The 10,794-nt window shown below is 48.6% G+C and overlaps 1 protein-coding gene across 1 annotated transcript; it reads right to left on the bottom strand.

The window, feature by feature from the left end:
- Positions 1-5,222: 5,222 nt before the first annotated feature.
- LOC135407327 (endogenous retrovirus group K member 6 Gag polyprotein-like) lies at positions 5,223-7,142 on the bottom strand. Its single transcript, XM_064642269.1, has one exon. It carries the CDS (start codon positions 7,140-7,142, stop codon positions 5,223-5,225), a length of 1,920 nt encoding a protein of 639 aa, XP_064498339.1.
- Between the last annotated feature and the right edge of the window lie 3,652 nt (positions 7,143-10,794).

Below are 10,794 nucleotides of genomic sequence, written 5' to 3'. Positions count from 1 at the left end.
GGAGGAGCATGGGATTGACAACCAGGGAACCGTGATGATAGGGTAGCTGGGTCAGGAGAGGAGGAGTTTAGATGTCTCTGGGGGAAAGGACCAATGAAAGCTACCTCTGCACTGCACCAAAACCTAGCCAATGGCAGGCAGAGGAGCGGGAAAACAAGGAAAAGGCGGGAAAACTCTGAGGGGATGAGGGAGACAACATGGAGGGTGATTTTAAAAAACAACAAATGGAGTACATAACACAGTATAACATCACAACAACAAACTGGGGAACAACTGGGGTATAACAGACATGTTTGGTAGGTGTCATAATCGGTATTGTATGTCAAGTCCAGTATTCCAGAGTCCATTTAGGGGTTGTATATCTTCCTCCATGCTTCATAACGCTCCCACTCCTCCTTGTCTCCTCCAACATCTCCCCCTTCTTTATTTCTTTCAGCGGTGGTTAAGTTGGCTTCGATGGTCTTTAGCAGCATCCTTCGCAGACAAACAACTAAGCATGGTAAAATGACACAAACAGAAACCGAACCGAAAAGAAACAAAACGCCAAGCATAATAAGCTTTTTCGTCCAGGGGGGAAAATTTGGCAATTGGATCCAATCGAAGAGGCTATCGAGACCGCCTCCTCTGTCCTGATGAATTTCCCGGACCAATCCTTTAAGCTGGTTGATACTCTGGTGTATAGACTCGGAGTGGTCCGAAAAATTCATGCAGCACATACCTTCAAATTCCTGGCACCCGTGACCGTGTGCCAGGAGAAGGAAATCTATGGCGGCTCGATTCGGTAAAGACACCTCTTTTAACTTCTGGGTGTCTTCGAGCAAGCCCTCTATCGCCTGAGTTGTAGCATTCGCCTCCTTGGTCAACCAGCATCCAAGGTGCGTTAGGAGAGAGAGGGCATGCGCTGTCCCTATCCCAGGGATAGGGAAAGACGCCCAGAAGTTCTTCACCCTGGACCAAATGTGAATGTTAGAATCGCAATCCTCGGGGAAGGGCAGAGGAGTTGGCCAATACTGTGGCCTTCCAAGATTCACATGAGGTGCAGGGAGAGAATTTTGCATCCGAATTGGCTGGGGTGTGATCTCAAGTTTAGGAAGGGTTTTTGAAATAACAACAGGTTTGGAAGCAGCAGGTTTGGGAAAGCGTAGGGGAGCGCCCATAGAAAACGAGAGGGACCTTCTGGCTCTTTCTTTTGGGTGCACTAATTGATTTTCGAAGTAGAATTTGGCCGGATTGAATAGGGCAAGTTTTCCCACTGTGCAGGGACCTCCCTCCGGGTAGGCTCTAATCCCTGGCCATGCCCGATCCCCACACAGTAGGAAAAATCCCTTAGGGAGCCTCATGTTCCGTGGGATGTGCTCGGTGGGTATAGTGGTGGCCACCGAGCCATTGCACCACGGAGAGTGTGTCCCTTTGTAGATAGGCTTGTAAGCGGTAACATTGAGAGGGGTGAACAGAATGGGTTGGGTATAGCGGTGAAAAATAATGCAAGCGGTAGAGGGAAGCGAGCCTAAGAGGTCTATTTCTTGGAAAGGGATATCTACGAAGGGGAGCGCTGATATTGCCTGTGCCATGTTGGGGGAGTTTAATTGCAGGGATCCCTGGACCCGCGTTTGTGACACAAACGCAGGCCATTCGGATGGGGAGATGGGGATCCCTATTAGACAAGTTTTGAAGGGGCTACCTGCGCTGGTCAAGGCTAGGCATAGGGTGTCAGTGCCCGTAGCCTTGGCCAGCGTTACCCATAGATTTTGAGAAGGTTGGTTCATCCATCCTTGTAGCGGGATGTTGGTCGCGTGATGGATGGTTGTAGCCAAGAGGAGGATCCATAGGAGGTGTGGTATCTGCAGCATCGTGTTGTAAGTGTCTTTTCTCAGGTAGTAGTTGTTGTCGGCTCCCGGGAGATCTTCACACGCCGGGCAGGGACCCACTTTGGCCCGTCAGGACCTGCAATGCAAGCGTAGCCCTTCCCCCAGGTGATTAAGGGGAAAGGGCCCGTCCATTTCTCCGTTAGTGGGTCCCGGTACATCACTTTAGCTTTCTGGTCGGTTAGAACTGATGTCGTGGTTCTGAAATGGCGATCCACAGGACTTTTGCTTGCACGAGTTTCTGTGTCCTCCATCATGTTGAGAAAGTTAAGAACATACATAACCTTCTCTAATTTTTCTTGGGGGGAGAGGCCAATACTCCCCCCTTTCTGTTTTTTAATCATGTTTTTGACGTTTTGATGTGCACGTTCCACAATGCCTTGTCCTGTGGGGTTGTGGGGAATCCCTGTGGTATGTTGTATCCCCCACTGTTCAAAAAACTTCTTCGTGTCTGCAGACACATAGGAGGGCCCATTATCTGTCTTAATCTGTTTTGGGACTCCCATCCTTGCGAATGCAGACAGGAAGTGCTTTTTGACATGACTACTCCTCTCCCCAGGATGCGCGGTGGCTACAATCATTTTAGAAAACGTGTCAATAGACACATGCACATATTTTAATTTTCCAAATTCGGCCACATGGGTCACGTCTGACTGCCAGATCTCCAGGGGTGACAATCCCCTTGGGTTTGTCCCCTCTGGGACGACTGGTGTAAGTGTTTGGCAGTCAGCGCAAGCCTTTAAGATTTCTTTTGCTTGGGATAATTTAAGTCCGAATTGTTTTTGTAGCGATCGTGCATTCTGGTGAAAAAATTCGTGTGAGAGTTTCGCCTGTTGATATAAATTTGGGGTTACAACCATACCTGCTAGATGGTCAGCAATTTGGTTCCCCTCCGCCACAGGACCGGGTAGAGTGGTGTGCGAGCGGGTGTGGACGATGTAGTATCCGAATTCTCGTTTTTCTATCAAATGCAACAATTTAGTTAGTAATTGAAATAAACTCTGATTAGTGACTTCTTTTAGATAGGAGTTTTCAATTCTCTTCACCACACCCACCACATATGCCGAATCGGAAACAATGTTAATTGGCTCACCACTGAAAATTTGGAAGGTGCGCACAACTGCCGAGAGTTCCACAATCTGAGGAGAACCTTGAACTCTGTGGATATCTTGGTGCCAATCGTTGTTTTCTTTCCACACTATCACGGCGTTCCCGGTTCTCCCCGAGCCATCGGTAAAAACAGTTTTTGCCTTTGGAATTGGAGTCTCTGATTGCATAATTTTGAGCCGAATTGGAAGGTGAACTAATCTCTGTATAAATGGGCATGCCGGGAGATGTAGCCGAATCTCTCCCGGATAGCCCCCGATGGCTATTTGAAAATCAGTGGAGGTCTGCAGCAGTTGATCTAGGTGTTCAGAAGTCAGTGGGAGGTAGATGAAATTTGGTTCTTCCCCACTAAGTTCTAAACACCTAGTGCGACCTTTCGATATTATCTTTCCAATCATTTCGATTAAAGTGGTGATGGTTTTGCCGAATTGATGAGGGAGGAACATCCACTCCCACAAGCAAAAGTCTCGGTAGCCACCGGTGAACTGGCCCAGGAGGGCCAACGGTTGTCTCTGTTCCTTTATTATCACTAAGGAGGATGGCAGTCCCTCCATCCTCCTACATGTTTGTCTCTCAGAAATTTTCTTTTCAACAGCGGCAAGGGACTTGAGGGCCTCTGATGTTAAGCAACGGGGGGAGGACAGGTCAGCGTCTCCTCTTAGCAGCTCAAATAAGGGGTGCAAATCTCCTGTTGTGATTCCCAACACAGGTCGGATCCAATTGATCACACCCAGCAGCTTTTGGAGGTCGTTCAAAGTTCGGACATTCTTATCAATTGTTACTGATTGAGGTCTAATATTTTTGGCATTGATTTGGAGTCCGAGATACCTCCATGGTGCTTCTCTTTGCACCTTTTCAGGGGAGATCTCCAATCCTTTATTTTTTAGTGCCAAGATTGTGGAATTTAGCGTTTCATTAACTGCCAATTGGTTTTTTGCGCAAATCAATACATCATCCATGTAATGGAAGATGATTGACTGCGGATATTGTGATCGAATTGGCCTCAACACCTCTGCCACGAACATTTGGCAGAGAGTTGGGGAATTTTTCATCCCCTGGGGAAGCACACGCCACTGGAACCTGCGGTGAGGTTCACAAGAGTTGACTGCAGGGACAGAAAAAGCGAATCGAGCCGAATCAGCCGGATTGAGGAATATATGAAAGAAGCAGTCCTTAATGTCGATAACCACTAGGGGCCATTCAGCAGGGAGCATGGATGGTGAGGGCATTCCCTGCTGGAGGGCTCCCATTGGCTCCAGGACTTCATTGACTTTGCGCAGGTCCTGGAGAAATCTCCAGGAACCTGAGGACTTTTGAATCACGAACACTGGAGTGTTCCAGGGACTGGTGGAAGACTCCAAGTGTCCTTTTTCTAGTTCCTGATTGACCAAATTATTCAGAATTTGCAGCTTTTTTGTTGGCAGGGGCCACTGATCAACCCAGACTGGTGTATCGGTCTTCCAACTCAGTCTGGGGAGCTGCTTTACTTCAGTGACCCCCTCTAAAAATTTTGCTCTGGAGTCAGGGTGCCCAATTTGAGCTCCCACTGCTCCATGGCGTCCCGTCCCCACAAAGTAACTGGAATGTTTAATACATACGGTTGAAGGGACGCTGGTCTGCCCTCCGGCCCGTAGATAGTTAGAACTTCCCGACTCCTGACGGGGTGCTGCGTTCCCCCCACACCGCTCACTCGAACATAGGCTGTTTGTGCTGGCCACGCATGTGGCCAGTCCCTGGAAGCTATGATAGTTACATCCGCCCCCGTGTCGAGTAGGCCTTCCACCTTGACCCGCTGCGGTCTCTTCGGCTGTGGGTAATAAATAAAACAAGTTAGGAGTGGGCGCGATGTTTTTACGGTGGTGGTCCACAGGACCTCCCTTTCCGCTGCCTGCCTCTCCTCCTCGTCTGCCGATAAGACGCACAGCAGGTCTTCGGTGGAGACCATCTTCGCTACGGGGAAGCGGTCTTCTAGCTGCACGGGGGGAAGATGTACAGTTAAACAGATGGCAATGTTATTATGTGTCAAGCCCGTCAGGAGAGTGGGAACAACAACAATTCCCTTGCCGACTGCTGAAAAGTGTGATGTTACCAAATATGTTAAGTCAGGGTCAACAGGGTTGGATGGTACGACTCTCGCGAGTTGTTCATATGAACTTAAATGGGTAGATGGGTGAATAGCCTGTAAGACAATCCAGGGTAGGGGTTTACACTGTTCCCGAATGGGAACAGGGTCTGCTGGTGGCAGTCGGGCTACGGGGTAACTGGGCGTGGCTGGCGCAAGATGGAGTGGGGGGCAACTTGTGTCATCGCGCCCCCCCTGGCGCTCAGCTCCCCGTTTCCCGACTGCTCGCAGGGACAGTGACTTAAATTAGGCATTGATGAAAACATCACTTTCTTTCGGAGCTTTGGGGATTGTTTTGGGGAAAGGGGTTCGCCATTAAGGTTCGTCTTGGACCTACAATTGGAGGTCCAATGGCGCCCCTTCCCACACCTGCGACACAAGGTGTTCGGTAGGTTGGGCTCCGACCTGAACTTTGGGCAATGTTTACGAAAATGACCCTTTTCCCCACATTCGAAGCAGTGTTGGGGCCCCGAAAACGCAGCGGCCATGACTCTTGCTTTATTGGCATTGGAATACACATTTTTGCAAGCCTCAATCATTTCCAGCAGGGTGGGGTCCTTCAGCATTTTTAAAACCCTCTGGCAGTCCTCATTTGCTTTTTCAATCACTAATCTGTTGAATAAAATTTCCTGAGATTCTTTTTGTTGGACTTGCCGAGCAATCGCTTCTTTGAGCCTTGTAATGAAATCTACGAAAGGCTCTTTGGTTCCCTGATTAATCAGCGTAAAAGAGGGCGCCTGCACGTATGCGTCCGCCACTCTTTTTACTGCTTCTAAGGCCAATTCTTTAGTTGTGTTTAACAATTTGGAGTCCAATCGAGTTTGATCCCCCCTGCTAGAGTAATTCCCTTCCCCATAAAGCATGTCAATGGCCTGCCTTGTTGGAATCCCCCTTCTTTCCATCTTTTCGTTGACAAAGGCAACGATACGTTTTTTCCATTCAGCCTCGAAAACCGAGGCTTGAACGGTGGTGAAAAGCCCTCCTATGATGGCCCGAATGTCATAGGGGATTAAGGTATAGGCAAGGAAAAAGGATTCCAAGAGGCCAATAGTGAATGGGGCCCCCAACCCGTACTCTACGATTGCCTTTTTAATGTCTTTGAGCATAGGATAGGACACCGGTCTCCACTCGGGGGGTTTCCCCTCCTCGTAGTAAACCGGAAATGCCCTGAGAAATTCTACGTCCTGAGCCCGCGCAGCTTCCTCCCGGAAGGCCTCCCAGATGTCAGGTACGGAGGGTTGCCTTTCCGGGGAACGCGGTGCCCACCCATCATCACAGTCCGAGTCCCGGTGAGCGGGGTAGGCCCTGGTGTTATGGGGCCTACGGGCGCGGCCATCTTTCCGGAAGGACAACTTGGCCTTTGCCCTAGCCCCGCCCACTGCTTCCTGCCGGTGTCGTGAGGGAGACACATCCGGGGAGGAGACTGGGGTGGCGGAAGTGGGTGTGTCCGAAGGCACGTCGGGGGAGGGACTTCTCGCGCCACGAGTGGGAGGGGAGGTAGGCGGCCCATGGGGTGGAGCTACAGGGGCCCGCCTTTTCTTCTCCCGCGCAAGTTTTTCGCGCTCTTCACCCTCCCCCCTTCTCTCTGGGCGGCGCTGGGGTCCCTCCTCGACACCATTTCGGGCTCGACGCAGCTTTCTTCCGCGCTCCCTCCCGCCATCTTCTAAGGTGGTGTCAGTGTCTATCTCTTCCCCGCCATTTTGTGTGCAGTTTGAGTCAGTATTGGTTGTAGTGTCCTTGACTGTGTCCTTCGTGAGACTGGTGTTTGCGTTCATCATTTGGTGCTGTAGCACCATCAGAACGAGTCTCCAAGCGATTAACGCTTGCTTAGCCAATTTGTTGCCTCGTTCGGAGTCCCGCCACAGGTTATACCCGAGGGCCTGCCATTTGTCCATCGAGATGTTATCGTTTATGGCACAGCCCTGGCGGTCTAGCCACCTCGCTAATGCTTTGGCTGATTTTTTGTCGAGCGGGTGGCCATGCTCGATGACAAAGTCCTTGAGGCGTCTATATACGAATTTCTGAGAGGTGGAGAGTGTCAAACCCATGGTGTTATGTGGGAACACTCTCCGCTGTTACTCCTCTCTTCAAAATAAATTACTGGGTGTGGGGTGAAGGGGAGGTGTCAGGGATGTCCCTCGTGGCTCACCTGTCTGGTGCGCGACCCACACGACCACCACAGAAGTCTGTAGCCGTCGGCTGCACGAGGGAGGGTCGGCGGAGCAGTCTTCCCTCCTGAAGCTGCCTGATCCCAAGTGGAGCCACGGGAGTTCCCTTGATACAAGGGACCTTCAACCGTGCCCCACGTTGGGCGCCACTTGCCGCGACCCGCTGGGAAAAGGGATAGGGTCGGGCACTGCAATAAGGGGTTCTCACACGGTGGAAGGTGAACAAAGCAATGCCAACGTTTATTAAGTGGGTAACAACTTATATAGGGTTGGATAAGGGGTGGAACTTGGGTTAGGGAGGAGCATGGGATTGACAACCAGGGAACCGTGATGATAGGGTAGCTGGGTCAGGAGAGGAGGAGTTTAGATGTCTCTGGGGGAAAGGACCAATGAAAGCTACCTCTGCACTGCACCAAAACCTAGCCAATGGCAGGCAGAGGAGCGGGAAAACAAGGAAAAGGCGGGAAAACTCTGAGGGGATGAGGGAGACAACATGGAGGGTGATTTTAAAAAACAACAAATGGAGTACATAACACAGTATAACATCACAACAACAAACTGGGGAACAACTGGGGTATAACAGACATGTTTGGTAGGTGTCATAATCTGTATTGTATGTCAAGTCCAGTATACCAGAGTCCATTTAGGGGTTGTATATCTTCCTCCATGCTTCATAACGCTCCCACTCCTCCTTGTCTCCTCCAACACTGTCCAACCTTACCTTCAACATTCCCAGGAATGGGACATCTACCACCTCTCTGGGCAAGCTGTTCTGGGGTTTCACCACTCTCATTATAATAAATATTTTCCTTATATCTAGACTCAATCTACCATCTTTTAGTCTAAAACCATTACACTTTGTCCCATCACAACAGGCCCTGCTAAAAAAATCTGTCCTCATCTGCTTACAAGCCCCCTATAAGTACTGGAAGGCTGCAATAAGATCTCCCTGGAGCCTTCTCTTCTCCAGGCTGTACAAATCCAGCTCTCGGCCTGTCTGAGAGGTGTTCCAGCCCTCTGATCATTTTTGTGACTCTCCTCTGGACCTTCTTCAACAGGTCCATGTCTTTTCTGTGCTGAGAACCCCAGAGCTGGATATAGCACTGCAGGTGAGGTCTCACCAGAGCAGGGTAGAGGGGCAGAATCTCATCTCCTGATCCACTGGACACGCTGCTTTTGATGCAGCCAAGGATTAATTTTGGATTTTGAAGCAACCAATGGATTAACTGAAGAAATTTAGTATTCCAACAGAGAAAATTAAATGCAATCCATATCCTACTTTATAACTCACTGGCTTTCTGGGCTTCAAGCACATGTTGCCAGATCATGTCCATCTATTCAACACCAGCACCCCCAAGTCCTTATCAGCAAGGCTGCTCACGATCACTTCATCCTCCATCTGTATTGATATTGGGGGTTGCCCTAATCCTGGTGCAGCACCTTGCACTTGGACTTGTAGAACCTCTTGAGATTCCCATAGGCCCACTTCTCAAGCTTGTCCAGGTCCCTCTGGATGACGTCCCATCCTTCAGGTGTGTCAACAGCACCACTCAGCTTGGGGTCACCCACAAATTTGCTTGAGGGTGCACTTGATCCCTTTGTCTATGTTGTTGATTAAGATATTAAACGACACTGTTCCCAGTACAGACCCCTGAGGGACACTGTGGGAAACGACTGGTCTGCAGACAACTTAGGCCTTGAATTTGAGCAGTTACAGCTGTGAGGTTGTAAAAGAATGAAAACATCGAGGATGAGTAAGCAGAAAAGGAGAAAGAACTGCAGTAAATAACAGGTGTTGTTTTGAGATATGCTAGTATGCGAGGGGACGCTGCTCACCTATTAGAAGATGAGCTTAGACGCGTGGACAAGAGCACATAACCAATGAAATATAGTATATTGGCATGTGAACAGGAGAAAAAGACTATAAAACTAAGCTTGCTGTAAATAAAGTGTTCGTTGTGCCTTGCCTGCCAACTTGCTGTCTGAGTGCATCTTCAGTCCGTCGCAGCAGGACGCCACTTGTCACTTATGTCCATTGGGACCCTGAGCCATTGACCATTACCCTCAGAATGTGTCTGTCCAACTAATTCCTTATCCAACGAACAGTCCACCCATCAAATCCATCTCTCTCCAATTAAGAGAGAAGGATGTTTGGGGGGACTGTGTCAAAGGCTTTACAGAAGTCCAGATAAATGACATCTGTAGCCCTTCCCTTGTCCAGTGATGTAGTCACTCCATCACAGAAGGCCACTGGATTGGTTAGAAAGATCTTGCTTGGTGAAGCCATGGTGGCTGTCTCAAATCATCTCCTGGTCTTCCATGTGCCTTAGCATAGCTTCTAGGAGGATGTGTTCCATGATCTTCACAGGCACAGAGGGGAGGTTTAGAGGTCAGCAGCTCCATTTTAAAACCAGCTCTGTTAGGCCATCAGAACAACTGCAGAATCAACAGAATCTAAGTTTTGGCACTGTTCTTTCCATATAGGGGCTAGTCCAGACATAACCACAAGGATGGGCCTTTCCTGCCAAATCCACAGACAGTCTAGCCATCTAGACTGTTCAGTTGGTTGGATTCAACTGAAAATAAGTTTGTTCCTGATGAAATTCATCTAATTTGATCACGACTTCAGAAAGTTTCTGACAACTGCTTCATCTGTTCCTCTGCCCAGATGTAACAAAGGGAAGGGATTTCAGTTACTCACAAGGTTCTGAGGGGCCGCTGTAAATGTAACCATTATTTAGTGGATCTAATACCCTGGCAGCATCAACTGTGTAGTCTTCTTGGACACAAGCTAGCTAACCACTCCATCCAAAATCTGTTTGGTCAGAGAATCTGCAAGATAAAAGAAGCCAGTTGTAACATGTTGACATAATCTATCATCTATCAAAATTAAGAAGCAATTAGCCACATTGTCTGGATTGTCTACGACCTGAGGTACAAAACACAAAGGCTACAGAGTAAATGCAGAAACTTGCTGACATGGAAAGGCAAACCAGAGGATTAACTGAAGAAATTTAGCATTCCAGCAGCAAAAAATAAATGTAATCCATATTCTACTTCTTGTTGATTTATTCTGGTTTGCTGATAAAACACAAAACTCCACCTCAGGAATTTAATGTCTGGTGTCTCTGGTGAACCTTTATTAAGTATAAAGCTACTATGAAGAAGACTGAATTGGATCTCCTCTTCAATCCATTCCTGACTATAGGGTGGGCCTCTGTGCTTTTTTTTTCACTGTATCTTAAAGCATTTATCTGGGGACTCGCAAGCCAAACCCAATGGCTGATCATTTAAGGTTAGGAGATGGAGCAACCAAGTGCTTGTAAAAGATCCAAGCCAGTGATGAGTATCTGCTATAAGAGAGATATCATGCCAAATGTGATTTTATAGCAGGATTGACAGTGCACGCACAAAGCAGACAACCTCTACAGGCAGCAACTTGTTAAAGTGAGGGAAATAGGCATTTTTTTCCACACCAGCCCAGCACACCAATGTCTGTAGAGCTTCTCCCCAGATGGAGCTGACCAACCTA

The sequence above is a fragment of the Pseudopipra pipra genome, chromosome Z (assembly GCF_036250125.1).
Source record: "Pseudopipra pipra isolate bDixPip1 chromosome Z, bDixPip1.hap1, whole genome shotgun sequence".
Taxonomy (NCBI): domain Eukaryota; kingdom Metazoa; phylum Chordata; class Aves; order Passeriformes; family Pipridae; genus Pseudopipra; species Pseudopipra pipra.
This window is presented reverse-complemented; position numbering and strand designations above follow the sequence as displayed.